General features: G+C 36.1%; 1 protein-coding gene across 1 annotated transcript in view; it reads left to right on the forward strand.

Moving 5' to 3' along the window:
- The window catches only part of LOC136840446 (uncharacterized), a 46,457-nt gene extending 21,371 nt beyond the window's left edge, over nucleotides 1–25,086 (forward strand). Inside the window, exon 4 of the mRNA XM_067107123.1 lies at nucleotides 24,926–25,086. Within this exon, the coding sequence (XP_066963224.1) occupies nucleotides 24,926–25,086 (161 nt within the window). The remainder of the gene's footprint in view (nucleotides 1–24,925) is intronic.
- Nucleotides 25,087–26,196: the final 1,110 nt, after the last annotated feature.

Below are 26,196 nucleotides of genomic sequence, written 5' to 3' on the forward strand. Positions count from 1 at the left end.
AACTTTGTAGTTACGATAACATTCGTTTTACATCAATAACTACATCTTTTACAACTACATTAGTAAAAGATTATTTTGTAAGCTTAGTGGTTTTATTTCGATTTCCTGTTTTTGGACAGTTTTTGTGTTTAATAATAACACAACGTATGAACAAAGTAACAAGTAATGCTTTCTAGATATCAACGTCATACTTAATATTTGAAAAACAAATCTTGTAGTATCTTGTGCTTTCAAGGTTAAGAAGAAAGTGATTCCAGTTTCATTACGCGTTGAAAGGTCATAAATAACTGATTTTTTCAAGGAAATGTGGAAAACTCAGAGTAGGGACGTTTTCAAAAATTAATATAAAACCAAAATGCAACAGCCCCATAAAAGAATAAAAAATAAAAGAAAAAAAAAAAACTAGAACAGAATTCAGAAATATATGCACCAGTTCTCATTATAGCAACGTTTAATAAGGCTATTCATGAGAGGAACAGTATAATAAACCGGCAGTCTTGTGAAGACCGTATGCTAATTGGAACATGTTTTTCGTTTTCCCCATTCAGGCTTCAATTCGTCAATTTCCTAAAATAATTAGCTTCATCTAGAAATTCCACTGTGTTCCAGTATTGATTCATATTTTGCGAAAATGATCGTCGTTTTTCTCGTTTTGTGCCACTCGACCGATTTTCCGTTTTGTTATTGAATGCTGTCATATTATGTTATATAATCTTTCGGTTATACCAGTGTGCTATACACACACACGTAGATGGATATATAGAAAGATGGCAGATAACTAGACCAATTTTGTTCATTAAATGCTATACATAACTTTTTTTGTTTAAATGAGAAAGTATAGGACTCCTCGCGCATACAAATATGTTTAGTATATCTTACATATACAAAAATGTATTGGATGCACCCGTTTAAAAACCACTTTAATTCTTTTAGTGTAACTCTGGGTTTTATTCACAGAGGATTTCATTTTCATGAGGAACATCTGTTTCCCACAATTATAAGAAAGAAGATGCAAAGTGCAATTATCTCTGGAATAGAAGCTCATAAAGAGAATGAATCTCATTTTCTCCACGTGTGCTTTTCCCGTTGGAACGTAAAGGAACAAGTCTTTCGTCATTGCTGTTAATCAGATCTATTAGCAGAGCAGGATCAGTTGCATTTTTGTATTAGGTATCTTTCAGGCTATTAGATTAAGTGAGGTCATGTTAAAAGATTATATATAAACATACATACACACACACACATTTGCTACACACACACACACACACACACATATATATATATATATATATATATATATATATATATATATATATATATATAATATATATATATATATATATATATATAGGCACCATATAATATATACATAAAATATATTGTCCATAAACATATCTGATGTGTCCAACATTCATCAAATATAACATAAAAAATGTCGCAAACTATCAAATTCCTATCAAATTCCCAAAATGTTAATGTGATATTCAGAACGAAAATGACGCTTTCCCTTTACTTCACCTCCCCCCAACCCCCGACTCCTCGTGATTATCAGGCACAGAGACTAAGAGATATCTTTCATGAAGCGAATTCCTGCTCCATTTTACGTACCTCTCTCTTCACATGCAAATCCTTTCAGTAATGAAGCGACGTCACTTCGGACCCGTTCCTTTTAGAGTGGACTGACTAGCGAAAAATGGTTTTTGGTCTCTGCAAAGTTATATTCCGATTTTTTTTTTTTTTTTATTGATGGTTAGAGACGCTCTAAGCCTTAGAGTCTAAAGGGGTGATTTTTGTCATGGCTTTTAATCTCATTTACTATAATAGAACTTCAACGTACACTAAGTTATGATCTTTCATGAAGCATACGATTTACGTCTTTGAATCAGGCGACATAAAATTTGATTAATGTCATCGATCGAACTGAATTGTTTAAAATTTTTTTCTGAAAAAAGATACGCACAGGCCTAAATAGGCTTATGGCTCAGAAATATGATTAAGTGATCACAAAAATACGAAAATTATAAAATGAATTACTACAATAAAAACCACCGCTAATCACATACCTGCATCATAAAATTTTATTTTTTATTTATTAACCTGGCTTTCAAGATGTAATGGCGGACAGAGAGTTCAGATATTCCAAGGAATTACCATTTTTGCATTGAATTAACTATAAACTTGTCCTTAAAGTCACTGAAAACACGCATTCTGAACTGTTTAGAACAAGGATAGCAAAATTAGTGGCTAACATTAGCTTACTGTGTCAACAACACACTAGCCCAGTTACCAGGGAATTTACCTTACGAAAATCATAAACACCAAGCAAAATACATAGTCGTACTTGTTATTGTTCTTTTTTTGCTAGCATCGCTATACATATCTACGAGTTTGTTGATTAACTAACTGTATATGAGTGTAACAACCAACATTACATTTTGCTTTCCCGAATTGACGCCAGGTGGGCATTTCTGACAGACTGATGTAGGTTGAATAAAATTAAGGATTTTAAACATTTGAATTCACAGAGATAAAACAATAATCATTATTCATAGAAACATATGTTCATAAGGTATGGTGTGTTTTTCATATAATTTTGGTTACCAAAAGCTCTGCTCCCGTTTAAGCAATAAATAAAAATTACTAAAAATACTGAAATATAAAAATTGGAGTTGTATTTATGGGCATCTGTCTCCATGCTTTTATTTATTTATTTTTTTTTCAAAGACTGAATTGGAAAACACTCAACTAGGTGAGCTGTGAGTTCGTAGAGGGAATGCGAATAGACCATGACAAGTAGGGTATTGGTATCCCTGGGATAGGGCATTGGTACGCTGGGGGTAGAATCTCGAATCGGTCCAATATTCCCCAAGCTTTATACAAGTGATTGAGAGCGAAGATTTATGCAGTGGACTGAACGCGTCTGGAATATCATTACGAGCGAAGGCCGCATCGAAGACCTTCGAGTATTTGAAGTACGTTCAATACAGAAGGTTCTCTGGGTGTGATCAGTCATGAGTCTAAATTGCATTTCCTTCATAAAGGGCGACATGATTAATTTTAGCGTTGCTGGCTAATTTCATCGATAAGATATTAGCCTTTTAAATGGAAGGCATTAACGTGAGTTTGCATATTAATCCCTACTCTTCACATAGCTTTTGAATCTGGTGACACACTAAAGCAAGGCAGTCATGTAACCTACCTCGATATATGAACGTGTGTGTGTGTGTGTATGTATATATATCTATATACATATCTATCTATCTATCTATCTATCTATATATATATATATATATATATATATATATATATATATATATATATATATATATATATATATATATATATATATATATATATATATACCAACTGACCAACCAGGTGCTGACCAGAAAAACTTTGAAGAACCAGGAAAATTTTCTTTCATCCCCTGTGAATTGCTTTGCCGTGTAAAGTATGTGTACCATCATTGGAAATACTTTTCTTTCCTTTGATTAATAATTCCGTCTTGAATTCATTACTTTAAATAAACATGATATATACATGTATACATATATCCTGGCACTTATCTGATTAAAATAGTGAAAGAGAGAGAGAGAGAGAGAGAGAGAGAGAGAGAGAGAGAGAGAGAGAGAGAGAGAGAGAGAGAGAAATGATTGACTTGCAGTGGCAAACATTCTCGGGTTTTTCTATTATGACTTCGTGTTTAATACCATTCATAAAGGGAATTTATAAATGAGAAAGTCTAGAGATATAGAGAGATCTAAATATATTGCAAGCATGATTTACTTGCAACAGTTCAAAACCTCATGGAGGTAGTATGGCGAAGTTTGTGTGCGTGGTGGTGGTATTGCCTAACTACATGATAATTAATTTTAGACCTCATTTAAACCGATTTTATAAGGAATACATCAATGTAACTTCACGAGGCCGTTATTATTCGAATTCCAAAGGAAAAACGAAGAAGAAACGAACACATTAATGAGGAAATTTGCATTTGAACGAATAAAAAAAAAGGGGGAATATTGAACATGTTGACGTCGGTCTTAGCCAGCAGCTACTTAAGATACAGTGTTCATTGCCTATATAAATGTTGAATTATTATGACAATTGTAATTTTAGACACCATAGCAAGAGCAGCAACTGGTTTCGGTTTCCAGTACGTGTTAACGAACGCATTTCAGTTTCCTTTGACGTTTCTGAGGGAAAGTGTAGGCCGAAGTATGAATGGTCTAATAGAAATTGTCGATAAATGGTAATTTTTAGTGGATTAAGTACTTAGATATGATGATGGTAATAGCTCCAGGTGCTTAAGAACTTGTATTTTATTGCAAGGTATAATTAAGATACATTTGGCTTAAGATGAACAATGAAAAAAATGTGATATTTTTGTCGCGAGTAATTTTTTTTATTGACGGGTTAGTTTTATCACAGAAGTATTTAGTCTGCTAATACACATGCATGGATGGTGATGGATTTGCTTCGTCTTGTCAATGAATTATTTCTTGATCTCAAAAGTTGTGCCCATAACTATGAAGTCTTTTTTTTTTGTGTTTAATAAGTACTTAGATATATGATGATGGTAATACCACAGGGCACTTTAGAATTTGTATTTTATTGGCAAGGTATGATTAAGATGCATTTGGCTAAAATGAACACTGAAAAAAGGTGGTAATTTTGTCGCGAGTGATTTCTTAATGAGGGGTATTAGTGCAGCAGATTGCTGTAAAAATCGTTCAGATAGTGAAACAAGCATGAAATTTGGCACAAACATTCCTAAGACTACGCTCTCTTAGAAAAGGGCGCTGGCCACCTGAAAATCAAGATGGCGGCTATTTTTTCAAAATGGCCGCCATCTATGTTGAGATTCACTGGTTTGGGAGCATCTATTGGATGGAATATGCCAGTTTTTTTTTTTTTAAACCTCGACTTTTAGGTTATAAAAATGTTCCATACCACACATTTATTGAAAACCCTACTAAATACTAAATGAATTGTAACCAAGATGGCGACTTTTACAAAATGGTTGCCATAAAAGTTTTTTTTCTATCCACAGCGCTAGCAGACATAGAGACCAACTGTTTTTATTTAATGGTATATTCATGTGATCAGACAGTTTAACTAATATGCTATTTTCAACTGAAATAGTAATGGTATGGTCACATACAACATTGTGTCTAAGACTGTAACCATAAAAAGAAAAGAAGAGAAATACGGACTAAACGCAACCAATCTATGTATAGGTCTCTCAACCTACACCTTTGAAAAATTCGAGGATAAGAAGGTAGGCATAGCATGACACGTTGGATGCTCAAGCTAGATTATCTACTGAAGAGGGCAATATTTATCTAGACTTCACATTTGCAAGTGCACAGAGCTGTGCAGGGAAGACCCAGCTTGTAGCACTTGCACCTTTCCCGACAGCCTGCTTTGCATCCACATTTGGTAAGCTGTTGGCAACTCTTGGCTAAGGGCGAGTTGGTTGTCCAGAGGACTTGCCATGCTTCACCAGACTTTTGCCATCCCCACTCAGCAGGGTTCTCTGGCTGTGGCTGACACTGGGTGGCCTGCCCCCACACACAACCAGCCTGGTACGCAGCACGCTTGGTGTGTTGGAGGAGAGCTCCCTGGTTGGTGGAATGGCCTCATATGCCCTTTGTTTTCTGGCAAACATATCAAGTCTAGCCTCATCCACAGTGCCAGCAGTGCTGGATCTTTCATACATAAGTATGACAAACCTCTCCAGGACCTTCAGGTCACTCTCTTCCACTCTGAGAGGGTAGTGACTCAGTTTGGAGAACACAGTGGAGGCCTCTGGAAAGATGTTCCATGTCTGCCAGGCGGTCTTCTTGCCCTTGCTCGGAAGGCTGACACTGTATCACAGCCTGTGAACGCATGGAAGAAGAGCATGCCATTCACCTTCTCCTGGCCCAGAGAGTTGCACAGGTCATGCACAGCAATCCAGCGCAGGCTCTGGCCTTGGCCAAATGCCACCCATAGCTTCTCTAGCCCTAGATTGTGGAGAGTGGAGAAAGCACTGACTGCAACGACAAGAACATCTGTGTCATTTGCTTTAACCGTGATGGTCTTGGCTCCATGTTCTGTGGCATATTTGGCATGGAGAAAGATGCGGGTGTCAGCTTCCTCATGAGAGCACTTTTCCAGTCCCTGAAGACTAGCCTCATGAGTGCTGAGGACAGCGAGACCCTTTCGTGGCAATGACAACATTTGTGGCAGACATCTGGGCAACTTTGTCTGCCAGGAACTGGAACAACTCTGTCTTGTTGGCATCGTGTCTTAGGAAATTGCGCCAGTTGGATGGAATTGTGTTCTTGTCTGTCACCTTGCGCCTTCCTCCTTGACCACGTTGGAGCCTGGTCTCAGCTTTGAGGCTGGATGTATTGTATACATCAAATACAAGATGTGATGATGTGTACTTGCTGCTATAGGATTGTATCACAGGCAAGAAGTCGCAAAGTGCATAGCCCTCAAAGGTCTTTCCTTTCTTTGGTGGCAAGGCATGGACCAAAGCTGATCCATCTACAATGAGGACATCAGTCTTTGGTTCTTTGTCTTCTAGTGTAACATGACTCTCCAGGACCGAGGTCAGCTGAGACTTCTGACATGTGTACAGCCTACCACCCCTCACTAAGGGAAGCTGGGAATGTTTGATTCTCGTGCTGGAAGAATTCCTGCAGATCACATTCACGGCTCTGACAGGATATAAATAGCTTTGAGAAAAGCTGGCAATCCTCCTTCAGAAGTTTCTGCTTTGACTGTTCTACAGGAGCAGCTTCTTGCCTGAAGAAGTCAGTTCTGTTCTTCTTTATCGGCTCATAGAAGGAGACTGCATTGTTTGCCAAAGAGTCTGAAAACTTCTGAAATTTAGTGCGGCCTCTGTCAAGGTGTGTCTGTAGAAGTTCTGCTGAGCTGGGGTGGGCAATGTCTTTGTTGTCAATGGAATACAGATCCTGGCTCTCTTCCTGAAAAGGACTTCCCAAGTGTTGCAAAGCCAATGACAGCTTGCTGACTCTCTCCAAGAATGTCTTCTGCGCATGAGGTGTTTGTTCATGGTGTGTTGTCTGCTCATTAGACTCCTTACTTTGAACCTCTGTTTCGTATGCAGACACCAAGCGGATGATCTCTGGGCCAGCCACCATCCATCTTCTGAGTGCTGACGGATCTTCAGTCAGCCCAATGGCTCCGCCATCAGCCTTTATAAAGGCATTGGTCTGCTCATGAGCTTGGTCAAGAGCCATTGCTGAGAACTGGCGACTGGTCTTGTGCACAACAAAGTTGCCAGCCTTGAACTCCTTGTGCAACTCTGGGTGTGAACTCTCTAGGGTAAGCATGTCCCTGAGGTGAATAGGCAGCCAACGAGCATAGTTTGTATTATTGTTGGAAAAGAAGTAGGGTATCAGCTCATGCAATGCCTGGCAGTAGAGGACAAAATTGGCCTCACGGAAGGACCTGATCAGTAGGAATATCACAAGTTCCATAGACAACACCATGTGCCAGAAGTGGAACTGTGGACTCTGCTGTCTTCGAAGGTCACACCACTCCTCAAACTCTAATGCCTGCTCATTGTTGTTTGCTTTCTCAGCACAGTAGTCAGTGTATGCTGTCCTCAGGAGTTTGTACAAACTAGAGGCTGTAACCTGGTGCATCTGCCGTGTCCTGGTTACACTTGCAGCTGACAGGAAGGATTCTGCAGTTCCAGATGAAGCAACTCCTGCCTCCACCAGAGCTCCTGTCCAACCACTGCCATGAAGAAGAGTACCAAGAGATGTCATTGCTGCCATCTCAATGTGCAGACCACCAAACATTACCAGATACTTGTCTTCGCCATACTGATCAGGCCACTGCCACTGCACCTGCTTTGCTACGGCATAGATTGGCTGATCAGCTGTGATTATGGGTATCTGGCCAGGGTTCAGAAAATCAGTGACATCCTGCACTTTCTGCATCACGTGTTTGATCGTAGCAACAGAATGAGCCTGATCACGCAGGAGAGGAAGCAATGAAGTTATGGTTACTTCAAATTCTGGGCTTCTCTTCATTGAAGCGTGATGAGCTGACCACGTCAGATTCACTGCATCATCTATTTCCTGGGTGACTATGACCTTGTCTAGCCACTGATACTCCAGTGCAAGCTGTGGCCCCAAGATATCTGTGGGTGGCTTTGGTATTGCAGTGTTTGGTGGCACAGGGTTCTTTGTTTGAAAGGAAGCTGGTGAGATGTTTGTGAATGTGTCCGGCAATTCAGGCACCGACCTCACTTTCTCAGGTGCAAACTTTAGTTGCTGTCTTTCCTGTCCAGTGTTCTCCTTGGTGGGGTGCTGAAATATGGAGATGCTAGTTCCATGGAAGGAGGTAGTGGCAGTAGTTGCAGATGGGTTGTGGTCGATGTTGTCCATCACTGCAGTGGTGAACAACCCTTTTCGCAGTACTGGGGACAGACCACACCCTCCTCCACATATTTGCTAACTGTGGCATCTCCTAACTGTGCAGAGACCTCCAGTACTCTGTCATAAGAGATACTGAGGCCATACTGATGTAGCATTTCAACCAGGTTTCTCTTCCTGGTTTTGGCATAGACTGAGAGTCCCATGTAGACTGGGAATGGTGTTTCTCTGTCTTTGGAGTGTCTATGAGTTGTTGCTCCCTCTTTGTATCAGGAGTAGCAGTTGAACTGCATGAGCTGTGCAATGGCCTGGTCTGACTTTGATGCTCCAAATTGTAACTGTGACTTGATGTCAGCCCCATGCTCAACCATCCCTACAAACTGGAGCAGGAGAGGAGGCACAGAATTTCGTACACAAGCCTCAGAAAATGTGCCATCAAACCGTGACTGATGATCAAGTATAGACTTTCTGAGAATATTTGCTGCTTTAGCAATGATAACTGCCTCTGAAAGATCAGATGATTGAGCAAGTGCTTTTCCCACATCCTTTTGAAATGCAAGTAATACATCTCTGCCAGATTTATGAGCCTCAAGTTCTGGAATTTCTGCCAGAAGTTTGTCTTTGAGTCTCGTGGAATTTACACTTGGTGACTCTACACCTAATTGTTCCAGACGTTGTTGGTAGAGGTGGCAAATATCTGCCAGCCGAAATGTGACTGGATCATCTGAACAAAGGTTGTTTTCAACAATGTATGTCATCAGTTCTGACAGAACTAGTGGATACACATCTGATTCTGACTCAGTGCTACCTTGGTCTTTCTCAAGGCTCCTCAGGTAGGACCTTTTTCTGTTGTAGAGGGCACAAAGACAGGCATGGTGATACTTAAACTCCTGTGCAATGACATCCCCACCAGTCAACTTAGCAAGGAGCTTGCCATCACTAAGTATCTCTGCACATTCACGCAATTTCAAGTCAAGGCCCTTAGTACTAGCCTGTCTGAGATCAGATGCAGGTGCCACTTTCTCACAGAAAATGCAAACTTCATTGTCATGACTGGTTCGGCGCAGTTTTGCACGACTAGTCTCAGTGTTGCTGGTCTGGTCATTGGATTGTCGCTTTCTTGCACGGTCCAGTTTAGTGTTGTTAAACAACAAGCGACAGTTCACATGGTATTTTGCTGCATTTTTCCTGAGAGTGGCCTCTATGCCATCACCTTCATCCAGCCTTGCTGGATCCATTATCAGTGGCATTTCATTAATTTCACTGAACATGGGAATGTTCCTTGCCAGCATTGTGTACCCATCATGGTCTAGGACATGATGACTTGGAGGTGATGTCAAGTGCTCACCTCTTTTGTCCTTCTGACAAAGACAACACAAACTCCAGTTTGTTTTTCTACTGCTCAATATTGGATTGGCATCACATTCTGCCATGATTTCACTTTTGATTAAGGCCGAGGGTTATCCTTTACCACCTTAAACAAAGCACACATTCCTGTATGGGATTCAACTAGGTTCGGTCTCCCTACACCTAGCCCGATCATTCATCCAGTGCCATTTAAGTCCCGTGTGATCTGTACACCATCCGGGTAAGTACATGAACCATCATGTACAGCCCCATACCCTTGGCTCGGCTCTCCGCGCTGGCACATCCTGTCTATTCAGGTGCGGCTATCTAACTATAGCTGGTCTGGGGCTGTTAGAAAGCATTTGGGACACTAAACTAAACTATACTACAACTACTAGTCTAAGACTACAGGATTAGTAAAGCTGGATTAGCTGGCACTGAACCCCATGCTGAGTTACACAGCAGTGATGTCACCAGTGTGCCCTGGTTGTGTGCAGACATACACTCTTTTACATTTATTAATTTTCCTTCAAAATTGATGAGTTATTCGAAAGAGATGGCCTCATTAGGATCTAAAACCACAGAAACCAAGATCCATGCTTAAAACGATAATTGTTGAACGGGCATTATTTCTCATTATAATTATTGTTTCTACCTTTTCTTGGCAGCCATATAGCCCCATATTTAAAGGTAAACTGTACTGGGAAGCTACAGAAACATAATATTCACAAGAAATAGTATGGAAGAGCTTTACCATATTGCTAGAAGCAAATACATGCCATTCTAGTGAAAAATTAGCCAAAATCTGTCGATACTGGCCGCCATCTTGGAATTTGGCCGCCATATTAAATTTTTTGCGTGGCCAGCGCCTTTTTCTGATAGAGGGAACTTTAAAGAGCACTTGTGCAAAATTTCATGCTTGTTTCACTATCTGAACGATTCTTATGAAATATGCAATTATCTGCTGCACTATATGTCTATCACAGAAATATTTAGTCTGCTACTTTTTTTCGTGGCGAGGATTATAAACCACATTTAAACCGATATAGATTTTCAATGTCGATTTTATTGAGGTAATAAACATTTATATTAATAATTCTCATAAATTATGATCAAATTTCACATAAATTATGGTAAAAAATTTATGTTATAGGGGATTTTGGTTTATTGTATAGGTTAATAATGTGTCTGGCAGCGCCAGGAAAAAAAGCTGGAGTGTCAGGTGAAAAATGAGAATAAACCCAGAAAACTGATGGAAAAGGTGACGTAAAAATGAAAATTTCATTTGTTTTTTCTGAGTTTGTAAGTCTGTCATGGGGTAGGGGTTTGATTTTCAGTTATGAAACTTCCTGGGGTGACATACAAGCCGTGCGCAAAATTTTGTCTGGGTCTGCCAAGCGGTTCGGATTTCTGTTGTGGACAAACAAATATACAAACATTCACTTATATATATATATATATATATATATATATATATATATATATATATATATATATATATATATATATATATATATATATATATATATATATTATATATACATATATATGTATATATGTATGGACACACACACACACACATATATATATATGTGTGTGTGTGTGTGTGTGTGTGTGTGTATAATAAATATATATATATATATATATATATATATATATATATATATATATATATATATATATATACATAATTTACACATGTAAATGATTTCTTATCAATCCTCTGGTGCTTACCAAGGTTACATGCCTTAAAGACAATCGGTATTCTCATTAAAGAAAACGATATTCAATTTGAACGAGGGCGTGGGAGTTCCCTACAGCCATCCTCTCTAATCCAAGATGTCTTACTAAATGCTGAAGGCGATGGAACGAAACGATGCTCTCTTCCTAAGGTTCCTCACGTAGGATTTGATGAGCATTGGAGGCATTCTGTTTATGTTGTGGCATTATTAAATGTAGCCAACTACCAACCACAATCCAGTTATGTAACTATGTTTATAAAAAGAATGTACGTTCTTTTAAGGGGGTCTGAAACACTCGAATATTGAATCTGTTATAAAATGAGAGTTTATCAAAGGGGCGTCATCTGAGCATGAGGTGAAACGTCAATAGGTTTTCTTATTTTTATTCGAAAAGGGGAATCGTCTTTGACGTCACTTGACAGATACATGACTTGATAGATCACCGGAATTTTATATCTGAGTGAAATATTCCTCAGCTTCCAAAGAGCTTAAAATAATAATCTTTATTTTCTTCTTAAGGAACTTATAAATATCGAATTTTCTTTACCAATCGTCTTTTTCATCACAACGTGGAAGTACGTAAAACATTTGATTCAAAATTGTTTCTGTCTTTAGATAAATCATTTCTGAATCTAATTCTCATTTACGTCAAAAAATATCCAATCTATTCACTAAATTTCTGCCAGTACTGTATTAATTTTTGTTTCTCGAGTAGTTATATGCTTACGTTCTTAAGTAATATATTTCGATATAAGGTTATTATGAGAAATATGAATAGTAATGTACCACTCAGTTATAGTGATCCTTATCAAACACGTGCCGTGATAAATCATTGAAACGCACTATATGAAATACGTCATTGTGTCACATCGATTAATTACCTGCCCATGCTATATTTTTTATCAAAGAAATTAGATGAGAGCGGTAAAATACACCATGTTCGATTTTGCAAAATATCTAGTATCAGGAAATCATAATTTCTAGTTCACAGGAGGAAAATTAATATTCAACACTTTTCATTTTTTTGCTTTCAGCAATAAAGTGACGGGAATTTCCTGATTAAACCTTGGTTTTATAAATAACACTTTTACACGCTGGAATGTGTCAGTCCGGAACAGCGGCTTCCTTCAAGAGGATCCAAATCTTTAAAGCACTGTCCCTATAGGGATAAAATAGCTATTGTTACAAGCGGTATAAAACTGAGCGCTAATCTGCTAAGCAGATCACAGCTCTAGGCCCTAATGGAAAACCTCTCAATAATGTAGGACCCCAATAAAATTAAATCTTTACTATCAACACATGGAAAGATAATTACAGCATGGTTTACCCTTTGGAAACGGGTGTCATTTCACGTGTATATGTGTTTCACAAGCAAATGCTAAAATATTAGGGACTGAAGTAAAATCATGCGCTTAGGATCCTTTTGTACATATGATCTTTGCTAAGCCATTTTGACTTAGAGGCCTTACGCTGCATCTAAAGATTGGGAACAGAAACTGATGGTGGAAAATAAAGCATTATAGGTCTGAGATTTGTTTTTCGATAAATGCGTAAGTTACTAGTATTTTTTGCAATATTTATTGAACATTAAATATAGTTTTATACTTAAAAACAAATCGCAGGGTATCAGTCAGAATTTTAACAATCTGGTCTTTCAAAAAAAATTAAAAGATCCTTTCAATCTTCAAACACATCGTGTGTTATTTACACTTTCTTAGAATTTATAAAAAAAAAAGACCATAAACACTCAGGAATTCTAAGTGTGTGGTTTTTGCCATGTTGCCGTATCGCCTTATTTCTTGAGATATAGCGTGTGAAATTCCAAATTGCGTTCTTTATGGAATAATAATTTCTCAGTGAATAACTGCGAATTACTTCACAACAACAACAACAAAATTATAATAAAACTAACAATAGAAAAGCCTCGATATGTATGGTAGAGATAATTCCTTACGTACATAATTACAGTGTACACGCCACGACCCTGACTTCTGATCCAGACTGTAATGACATTTTAGCCTTTCATCTGAGAGATAAAAGGGAGATGGGGTCTGAAGTTTAATTTGATGACGTTGTATCAAGTCCCTTCATAGCAAACGAAAAAGCAACGACATGACGTGTATGGGATAAATGTAAGACTTACTCAAGATTATTGACTTTCCTTAGTATGTAATAAGAATTTTGTAGTTACAGTTACAATTGCGAGTCTCTATTGGTCATGCAGATTATCGCATTTCAAGCAATGGGCTCAAAAATCTTCAGGAATAAGATACAGAAGAACATAAAACAGTTTGCATTTGAAAGTAGAAAGAGGTTTATTTTACAGTCGAAGACATTCAAATTTGATTTAAGCCGCCTGGCAAGAAAAGGCAAATGCAGATAGGATGCAGGAAGAACTAAGTAAGCAATCCAAAGCATTATCACGATAGAGAATAGCGCCCTCTTAGGAAGATGCGAGATTAAGGCTGCAATGAACAAAGCTTGTAATGAGGAATCTTTAGAAAACGAACCCTGATGATGGAAGACTAATTGCGATGGCAAATTGCTCTCTGATGTCTAACAACCGGCGCGCTGGTAAAAGAGGACCGCGCACGTTAATAATTGAACAGCCATATCATTACGCTTTTCCTTTAATTTCTAGTTCTTCTAGGAAATAAGGACTATGATTTATTTCAAGGTGAGTGTGTATGTATGTATGTATGTATGTATGTATGTATGTATGTATGTATGTATGTATGTATATATATATATATATATATATATATATATATATATATATATATATATATATATATATATATATATATATTAAAAAGTCCTCTATGGACTCTGTAGGCTCATAGGGCAGTTGCTGATCTCCTGTTTCTTAGACTGACAGCCAGTGGGGAACAAGTCCCAATGCCTATGACATGTGGCCAATGTGTCACTAGGCCCACTGTTTAATTCCCCAGCCCTAGGGCTGGTGCCTATTCTCCTACTGAACCTTTTGTTTTTTTTCAGACCAATAGGTTGATGGGCTACCGGGTTTGTTCAGTGGCTCAATCTGAACCATCAGTAAGCGGCGGGATTTGAACCCTGGCCCTCTCAACTGGTAGCCGTGAATCATACCATTTCGCCACCATGGCATATATATATATATATATATATATATATATATATATATATATATATATATATATATATATATATATATATATATATATATATATATATATATATATATATATATATATATATATATATATATATATATATATATATATATATATATATATATATATATATATATATATATATATATATATATATATATATATATATATATATGTATACTTGTATATATATATGTATATACATATGTATATATATGTGTGTACATATATATATATATATATATATATATATATATATATATATATATATATATATATATATATATATATATATATATATATATATATATATATATATATATATATATATATTGTATATACAGTATATACAATATATATATATATATATATATATATATATATATATATATATATATATATATATATATATATATATTGCTACAAGTTAATGCAAACGGCATGATTGCACCTCATTATCTCGTACAAAGCCAGCCTACTAGCTTCACATTAGAATAAAACGAACAACCAAAGAGCACAGATAATTTGTTTGTCAGGTCAACTAGCTCCTTTAGATTTGTTCCTCGTTTAATAGGCGCCCGCCTCGGATCTTAATCCTCTTTTTCTTGGAAACAGTGATTTTCACTCTCTCTTCCTCTCTCGCAGGACCCTGTTGTTGGGATTAGCTGATTAACAGCCACCGGCATAGCAGAGGGCACCATTAGTGAGGAGAATGTTGATGCGAGGACTGACCGGACCTTCCAGGGTTTGGCTCCATCATGCATCTGTGACCTCTGGGTTAGACCCCATAAAAGGGAGCCGCTGACCGCGCCCGATAGAGACTGACTAGAGATTCCGAGAGAACCATCTCCCAACAAATAAAATTCTTTCAAAGTGAGGAAATTTACCTCTTGACCTAGGGTCTGCCATTCATAGCTTTGCCTTCCCTACCCCAAAAATGCCATAGTCCATTGTCAGTAGCCTACGACGTTGAGATTGCAGGTCACCTTTCCTACTTCTATTACTAATTTTCATCATATCTTCTTTTTCCATACCTGGAGTGATATTAGTGACCTGTTTCTTGATTATTATTTTGCATTGATGAAGTGTTATTATTTTGCTTTTATCTGAATATCTTTTGCGAATATTTATTAGAGAGGAATCCCCTGCCTTCAGCAGAACATCCTCAGTGCCAAAATCTATTCATCAGGTAACCTCTCAACTGTATCATTGCAGATCAAACCTGACGCTGTGAACCGATTCTGCCCTGATTCTATGCTCTCATCGAGCCTGCTAAGACAGGCATGTTCTTGTAGAATCTTCCTGCATCGAGTGGCAAGAAGGCTCTCTCACCCATAGAAGCAATTCTCATATCCCATCAGTCCCCCTTTCAGTAGCGCAGACTCACGTTCTGCTTGTGTTTTGTCCCCTTTTAAAGTAATTGTTATCAAGTGTTTTCTCAAGTATCACATATTGCTGTAGTGTATCAGGACCCTAGCGGCCCTCCACAACCTTGAATTAATTGTCAATACATTCATGTCGTTATTTGAGATTTTATCTTATAATTACCTGTATAATTGACTGATATTTCTGTTCTGTAAGTGGAAGCATGGTCAGATGCGACTTTCCCTCCTCCTTGTGCCAATGAACTCAAGACCCATATATATATATATATATATATATATATATATATATATATATATATATATATATATATATATATATATATATATATATATATATATATATATATATATATATATATATATAATTGTGTATTTACATGTTTACACTGAGGCAGTAATTTCCTTGCCAGTATTTTGCTAAGCCATATTCCACTTTATTTAGAAACTTCTATTATCCAAAGGGAAACTATCATTCGAATCATAAATCCTCGACCCTTCATACCCCTTCGATATTACCACATTTTAGATTTTTCTAAGTCAGTATTCACGGTATGTACGCTTACCCTTCATACTATAAATTAAAATTGTAGATCTTAAAAAGGCTAAAGATTATAAACATTACTAATTCCTGGTCTGCAAAGAAACGAAACAAAAATTTGATCATAGATGTTATAAAAGAACTACTAAAACGAAAGCATAAAACCTTTCTCGAATGGCATGCATTAAGCACCAGAACTAAAAAAAAACGACTCTTAAGTAAAAAGGTAGCCAAAGGGGATCCAGTGAATCTGCAATTAAGACACAGGTAAGAAGTTGATAAAAGAAACCCCTGTCATACATGTGAAAAAGACGAACAAAAATCGATTCTCCTTCCCTTTTTATAACTTCCTTCTGATTAATCTTCTGAAGGGGTGAGACACTAAAAATCAAGGTGAAGGCAAGGAGAAATAATTGAAGGAAAGGGGAAGATATTATTATTGTTGAATGTATTTGTTTTATCGGTGCTATATATTTTACATTTTATAATACTTATATTCTTAGTTAGCAGCTTATTGAAGCTTCTTTAAATGCTAAGAAAATATTATCTCTTTTCCTGTTGAGTAGTAAATATGTCAATGTAAGTCGGTAATTCGAAACAGTTAATTATTATTGAATAATCATCTGATCTCTGAGTAGGTGTAGTAGCTACTATCTCTATGATTTACACGTCAAGAAGGTTTCAGGACTCCTCTGGCAACATGGCAGTTGGGTATGTACTCGATGTTTACTAGTCTTTTATGCCACTATGAATATGTACCTGAGGTAGGACACTTATCAAGATCAAAATAACTTCCGTTTTTTTGGAACGCAAAGTTTTAGGCATTTGTTGACCTAATTACCCATTGAAAGTTCTTCCTCCCCAATTGTCATAGCTGCACAGCAGTCGTAACTTATTCTCTTTGATCGCAGTGTTCAAACCTGGATTGTGTAATGGAATTAGAAACTCACTCTCCTACGCCAGGGTCTGCTTAGAAATCCAGTACCTTCTGTTTAACCTAATCACTGACATTAAGCTTACAATCAACACAGAGGTGAGGGACCCTCCGGTGTTTCCTCGCCTACAGAGCTAAGAAAAAGAAATTAACCTTTGAAGGAATAGATTTTAAGTTCAACTAGAAGTAGTTTGGTTGGAAAAGACTATGAGAAAGTTTGTGCAAGGAAACGAAAGAGGAGAATGGCGAGAGAAAAACACTATTAGCTAGAAAAGAAATTACGTTACCTAGGAAATGGGATAATGAGTTTCATCTTACCAGAGGACAACTCCTTATTTATGAAACTGAAATTACGCCTGTAAAATTGCTTTCTTTGTGACTTGTTTTGTTTATTTTAATTTTTTGATGTAGGTGATGAAATATAATAAAAGACGAAAAATTACGTTGCAGTATCCACTAGAAACTTTTCATATCTCAGCTCACATTCATATCTCTATTTTAGATTTTCCTTTTTCAACTGTGGTAGGATATCCAAAATATAATTTTTTTCTTTGTAGACTTTCTGTAGTACTAATCATTTTAATATTTTCTAACTTTCTTTAGAGAATCGTTTTAGATTTTCCTTTCGGTGATAGAGATTGCAATAATCCAGACCCTGGGCACTGTATTCAACCAATTACATTCTATCTTTCACATAGCTTCCTCTCTAAAAAAAAAAAATTGGATTCCTTTTGTTATTTTTACCTGAATGGTTGTATTCTTTGGCCGGCTTCCTCTTCCGTTATTGCGTTTTTCTTTTTATTCTTCTTTTTTTCCTAGTATCTCTCTCATTTCTCTGACTTTTAAACACCAGGAACCGCTCATTCTCGCTACTTACTGTTTCATAAAAAAAGAAAATGATAGCTCAATAAACCACTATCAGCAAAGATTCACTTTGTACAACGGGTCAGCAGTCAAGTAACTTGCCGATTCCACAGCTCAATGGTACGAACTGAGGTCTGCGAAGGACTGTTACCAATTAAGGCAGAGTTAATTGGCAATCTTTCCCCCGCTTCCCATTTCAGGCCATTTGCACCCACTATCTGACCTGAGTTGGAGGTGTCCCATAGTTGTAGGACCAGCGCAATTTCCCTACACACACACACACACACACACACACACACACACACACACATATATATATATATATGTGTGTGTGTGTGTGTGTGTGTGTGTGTGTGTGTGTGTGTGTGTGTGTGTATGTATTTACATAATATAAAACGTTACAAACACATACACACACATTATATATATATATATATATATATATATATATATATATATATATATATATATATATATATATATATATATATATATATATATATATATATATATATATTTATGGTGTGGATGTTTTCTCCTGTCCACTCCTGGACCCCTACCAGCTCCCACTACAAAATATTTGTGATAAAGAGAGAGAGAGAGGGGAGGATGGGAGATTTAGGGAGAGGCATCTCCTTCCAAGAGAACAAATATTGTCCCAACTTCCAAACCTCCAGCGAACTCCCTCACCTCAAAGGAGGCTCAATTTCCTTACTGTATACAATGAAAAAGAGGCAAACAGCCCCTCCATCCAAGGATAAAATCCAGTGTTAGGACTGTAAACAACGAAATACCTTCAAGGAGAGAGTTTCGCCAGCAGCCAGAAGGATATATATAAGTGGTTGGGTTATATACTCCCATTATGACTGCAAACACCGTGGCTTTCCATTATATCAGTTGGTAATGGATTGCTTACAGAGCTTCCATTAGGTAAATGCCGTTTTCCTGCCCCTTAGCTAATTGTGCCGTTTGCGGAAGGTGGTTGAATCTAGCCTGAATATCAAATGTGTTGATGTGGTTGCTCTGACCTTTTACTTTTGTTCGATAAAGGAAACATTTATTTTTTCAGAGCTGAATGCTTATAATCACTGTTAGCGTAAAAGGCGTCAGTAAATTCATAAAATCTATCAACAGCTTTTGCTCCTAATTCAAATTATATACATGAATGTTTTTATTAATAATAATAATAATAATAATAATAATAATAATAATAATAATAATAATAATAATAATAATAATCTTTCCCTATACTAGACAACAAAGACATACTAATACTATATTTCAGTCTCAGAGTTTTTAAAATTTTGGTTAGCATCATATAATCAGAATTTGTTACCGAACATTTCTACAGTGAAAGTCGGAATTCCGTCACCACAAAACCCCCCACCCCAACCCCGACCCCCAAAAATAAAAAGCTTTTTCAGTTCACTTGAAATTCGTTCGCAAAAATCCTTTCGGTGTTAAAGATCCTAATTTACTAAGTGGGTCTGTTTCTCTGTTTAATCCAGTAATTATATTTTGAAAGGTTCTCATCAAATGCGACTGATTGTTTGCTGTTAGCGGCTGAGGTTACAATAAAGATGATCCGGCTTTGTTTTCCTGGAAACGATCTTGTATCTGATTAAGATATGTTATTTGCATTTCCTTTTATAATATAGTAATCATCGTTAAATATTGGCTAACAAATGATTTGGAAATATTTTACAGAAGCAAACTAACTATTATTTCAATATATCATATTAGTAGCCCATACTAGCTCATGCTGCAATATTTGAAATGGAATTTCCTGGTGCCTAGTTTAAAGAAATATGGGAGTTATTTGCCTTTAACTGATCTTTAAGTGCCAGACTGATATATATATATATATATATATATATATATATATATATATATATATATATATATATATATATATATATATATACATATATATATATATGTATATATATAAATAAATATATATATATATATATATATATATATATATATATATATATATATATATATATATATATATATATATATATATATAGAGAGAGAGAGAGAGAGAGAGAGAGAGAGAGAGAGAGAGAGAGAGAGAGAGAGAGAGAGAGGTGAAGAATGAGTTTTTCCACCATCTGGTTTTCGATGACATTAATTATCCCTTACACAGGAGTTAAACACCTTTCATGTCAAATTTCACCTTATTGTTCAAAATATTATACAGTTAAAATACTGATGATTTGTTGTTGGTTGACTTGAAAGCATGCACACATTTGAGCCCAAAAGTGCAAAGAAGATAACTTGCAGAGTGTTATAAAAAGGAATTTTGTATTACATAGGAAAAGTTCCGCTTTTTAAAGGCTTACATGTTAATCGGTTTTCTTGCAGTGAGTAAATTATTTACCTTAAGTCCCCTAACTAATGGCCCTTGTCTGAGCAAAGGAAAAAATTAAATTATGATAATAAATGCTAACGCCCAGAGAGTTCAAATCATCCACGTTCACCATTAACCACAAAAGATTCATGGTTAATGAGGGTTGATTCCCGTTCCCGATACGCAGGAATTTATGCTCATTAAACATTAATCTGATATCTCAGCCCACCTGAATAACGTGTCCCAGATATGCAGACGTTTATGTGTGTATATTTTATTCATATTTTCATTATCGAAGATGCTCCTTTCGAATCATATACCAGGAGAGGAAGAAGGGTGGTATTTTCCCAATTTTCTCACGGGCAAGAGAGACTTTTAACTAGAAGAGAATAGATGAAACATTGTAATACGCCAAACTGCATATTATGACTGTTTTGCCTACTGCAAACTTCTTTCTTTGAGTCTGACACTTTGTAAATTGTCTCATGAAAGTGTAAAAAATTTGACTTTTTATGAAACAGTATTTCTGTAAAAAAAACTATCAGTCTTCTCAACAGAAATTCTGCAGACGTTTTAATCTTTGAAAGCGAATGTAACTGATTTTCAGTTTCGAATGAATAACGAATACGGCACAGCAAAGTAAAAAAAAAAAAAAAAAAAGTCCAAACTGCCAGAGAACGGAATGAAGCCCTTTCCTGGTTCAACTATAAATAGTTCATATCACGAACGTCGAAAAGTCTTAAAACTTTTTCTCGTTCACCCAAATCAGAAAAAGTGTGGCATAGCCATAAGACAGTTCGAAAGAGACTATAACGGTCTGACTAGCATCTCATAAAAAAAAAAAAAATGAATCACAAGATGAGTATTTCGAAACAACGTTTTACCACTCGCTTTGGAATGTTCATTACTTCGTATATTTGATGATAATGCCTTTAACAAACATTGCCTGGATATTTTGAAATCAACCAATTTTTTTTCAATAAAAACTATGATACTTAATTTTCAGATTTTTTTATAATAATCTATGATACATATTTTCATTTTTTTTTAAATAAAATCCATGGTACCTGCTTTCCAGTTGAGCTAATCGTTCGCGAGGTCATATCATAACGAAATGAAATTTAAACAAAACTGAAAACAAAATAGGACAGAAATCTTACGCAGCAGAGAAGACGTTGGGTAAACTGATGATAAATAAATGAGACTAACTGCAGAAAACACAACCCCGACTATTCAGCCCCATCTGCAGTAGTCGGATGACTTCTGTCTAACGAACAGCGAAGTTATTGCTTATTGGCACAGCCGAAGTGCCTCATAAAGGAAAAAAATGAGGATATCATCGTAATATTATATAACATTACTCCCTTGCAGGTCATTGCCCTTACGTAAGGGCTCTTTGGTGCATGGAGCCTTGTAAAAGGCGTCTCACCTTTGTGTGTGTTTGTAACAAAGCTTCTTTTTAATATTTTAGTCGGAATGATAACCGAAAATTTTAGCCAAGTTTATAGTAAGGACAGGTTTATGCTTGAATTGAATACTAAAATTTCAGTGTTTTCATTTTCTCTTATTATTTTCCTCTAGGTATTGAAATAAATGCGGATTATTTCTTACGGGATGTTTGCTAAAAACTTGCGATATCCACGAAGAATATCAAGCACACACACATACATACATACATACATACATACATACATACATACATACATCATTCAGTCCTTTTAACTATATTCTTGATAAGTCTCCCATTTCCTTGTTGCTACGATTACATAAAAGCTGTAGGTCCCGTTGCTAGGTAATCTGTTGGTTCTTAGCAACGTAAAATAAATCGAATCCTTCGGGCCAGCCCTAGTAGAGTTGATAATCAGCTCAGTGGTCTGGTTAAACTGAGATATACTTTTATATAAAAGCCAGCTAATGCATCATTTGCTAGGGAAAACAATGTCTTAAAAAGGATGAAGTTTCAGTCATAATGGTTAGCAGACGTAATATTTACGGCACAAAAATTCATATCATCCACTTCAACCTGTCGCTTTTTACTGATAAACACATCGTAGCTTCATTAGTTAGCATTTTATGGCGGTGCCTTTATCGCTATATGGATCTACCAGCAAGTCAACGTACAAAAAACACATTTTACAAGTGGGTCTACATTATATAAATGATATACCAGCAAGTCAAGATATATATACAAAAAAGTTTCAAGTTTGTCAACAAACTAAAAGCTCCTACTGTCATCTGATATACCTAAATCAGAGCACCGGTACGAATGAAGCGATGCTTTTCACCTTTCACAGATTTTTATTTTCACTGAAAAGGACGATATAAAATAAGTTACTGGGATAATGCCAATGGTCACATGAATGTCAAGTGTAACCGAAGATCTAGAAATAGACTTCTTGTTATCATATCGAAGGGTAAACCCTTTAAAAGTAATCATAAGACTACAATACGTTTCTAATTACACTGCATCGTTAATTCGATGAGGAATTCTTCTATGCTCTTCTGAAGATGCATTTCTCAGTGAGTGAGAGTCCATTCCTTTTATCGCGTATTTATTTTAGATCCTGGGCGCTTCATATTTTAATCCATTTTTTTCTGGTTTTCAGTCATGATCATGGAATAATTATGACTCATATATAACAAATATCTGTCTTAAAATATCTGTCTGTAAACATCCCAAAGACAATCCTTCTCAGGTAATTTTTTTTTGAATTAAAAAATATTAAGAAATTAGTCTTAAATAGAGCCAAAATTATAATAATATACAGATTTTCCATACATATAACCTTATAGTTAAATGGCTAGTCGGCTACCGAAAAAATTGACCCTTTTATAAAGTTTATACCTGCATTAACGACTTATTCAAGGTTTCTTTCTAGGTATAATATAATTGATAGGACTAGCTACAATGCCAGTTAATACGATTCCTCACCTTTCAATAAAAAGTATTAACTTTACCGGCTTCTTGGGGGGTGTTTCTTTAGTGGGCTATATGGGCGCTCTGCCGTTACTTTTATGCCTCATACCAGACCTTACCGGATTTTTTTTAAAGCCGGCAGGAAAACGACAGTAAAGTACTTATATAGTTAATAACCGCACTGCGTAGTGAGCCTTTCTGCCAGGTGGTTACTCAAAATGTGGTTTGTTCATTTTCATAAATAATACGAGTGATAAATTTTGTAATGTGATATTGCTAAGGTCGCAAAGGTCTTGATGACACTCCAAGCAGCTAAATGGTAAAAAAAAGAAAAAAAATTAGCTTTGGGCTGTTATGTTGTGTGCCTTGACATGTTGGAAGACTTGAACTGTAAAGTGACTCGTAAGAAATATCCCAGCTTTCCTCAACATGAAATTTACCAGAAGTATAAAAACTATACCTTTAATGAAGACAGATGCTTTATTTATGAACCTGACCCTTTTACAGCAGACAGAGTAACGATAGATTCTGTTTGCAATAGGACCAACCTCGTTTAACATCCGCATGTCCTTATGAGAGGAAAATGAGTGATTGCCAAGAGGAATGGGCTTCAAACGTCAACATTCAACGTCAGGCAGTTATACATTCGCGTATGATTAACACACATACACACACACACACACACACACACACACACACACACACACACATATATATATATATATATATATATATATATATATATATATATATATATATATATATATATGTGTGTGTGTGTGTAAATGTGTGTGTGTGTGTGTGTGTGTGTGTGTGTGTGTAATTATATTTATTCAATCATTTTATCAATCAAGTTACCAAACGTTCACCATTTGTTAGATTTCATTTCGACCAAAGGAAGGAAGAGTCCTAGTTTTTCCGTATTAACTAGTAATATAGCTAGATGTTTCAGTTTGGTTATGCCTACAATAAACCCTAAATTAATTCACCTTATGACAAAATTAATCACTGTTTTCGAAGCATATTTTTATACTAGCAATGAGATTCTCTAATTTTTCCTCGATTATTATATCTGACAAATCCACTATGAATAGTGAATTCATTTTACCTACCGAATAACTTACATCCAAATGAAAATTTATGTTAGTGCTTTATGGACGAATTATCCACAACTGAAAAAAACGATATTAACATATGTTTTCATACTACTTAGCCATTTGACTCTCCAGCCGTTACTTTAATATCCTGTATAAGATGTGATTACAGTCACACATTCATTCTATTCCAGACAAATTCGCATGTGAAGTACAACCTGTCTCCCTTACTTCGAAACACAGTGACACTGAACATTCCATACTCATCCTTAGGACCATCCTCATCCTTTCCAATGGCGAACCTTTACCCATGCGGGATTCTCACGGCATTTGGGCGCCCGTAGATTCCATTTAGGGCCTTTTACATCCCTAAGTCCGATATACTGTACTACTGGGTGACTTGCATACAGAGGACATTGAGTGGGAACTCACCTAGCTCACGGAGTGACATTGGGAGTTTTGTGTGTAAATGGACAGTAAGATCTTGTATCCACGCTCAGCGCATCTATTAATTCATATATAAGCAAACTTTCATTGCAGATATAAGTGACGCTCTATTTTTACGCATTGTAAAAACGACAGGCAATATTCAATTCCACAAGAACCTGTATTGTTAATTAATCACATAGCAACTCAGACTTCAGTTTCCTCAACGGGTATTTGGCTTCTTCGATGAAGTGTTACAATATTTATCAAAAGTTTCGTTTTATATCAAAACATGTTGACGGAAGGGTATTTTAATGAAAAATACGCTCTCCTATTGACCACAGCAAAGCACCAATATTCCGAGTTCCCCTGGAGGAGTTAAAAGTTGCCTGCAATGTTCCAGTTCCTTCCTTTCGTGTCCTTCTATTATTAACACTATCATCATGATTAGCGTCATCACCGTTACTACAATTCGCAAAATTGTATTTTTTCTTCTGTAATTTTAACAAATGTATGACAATACTCAAAGAACAAGTATACCTTCCGTTTTAGGATCTTATAAAATACTGCATTTGGAACTTGGTTAATAAAAAATAAACCAAGAATTACTTTCTGATATAAGTTATCTAAAATGCTGAATCTATGATATCTCAAAAATGAAACTGGGATAAAATATAACAGAGAGAGAGAGAGAGAGAGAGAGAGAGAGAGAGAGAGAGAGAGAGAGAGAGATTAAGGTTATTTCAGTCTCAATCATAAAAAAGGAGAAACATAATTATCTCCAGTTCTAATGTCCTAATTACATCATACATTTTTAATGACTGCAAGTATGATGAATGCAATAAGATTTTGCTCTGGGGAGCCATTTAAAGTAATTATCCGTGAGCAATGGACTGGAATCTGAGTTGAAAAAGGTAAATAGAATGAGGTCCATTTCTGTTGTCATCGTCACCTCCGGTGTTCTGTTTAAAATCCTTTTATGCATCAATGTTATATATTTCTATTATTTCCGCCTTTATTTTTTTGGGAGAATTTAGGT

Source organism: Macrobrachium rosenbergii, chromosome 7 (genome assembly GCF_040412425.1).
Source record: "Macrobrachium rosenbergii isolate ZJJX-2024 chromosome 7, ASM4041242v1, whole genome shotgun sequence".
NCBI lineage: Eukaryota > Metazoa > Arthropoda > Malacostraca > Decapoda > Palaemonidae > Macrobrachium > Macrobrachium rosenbergii.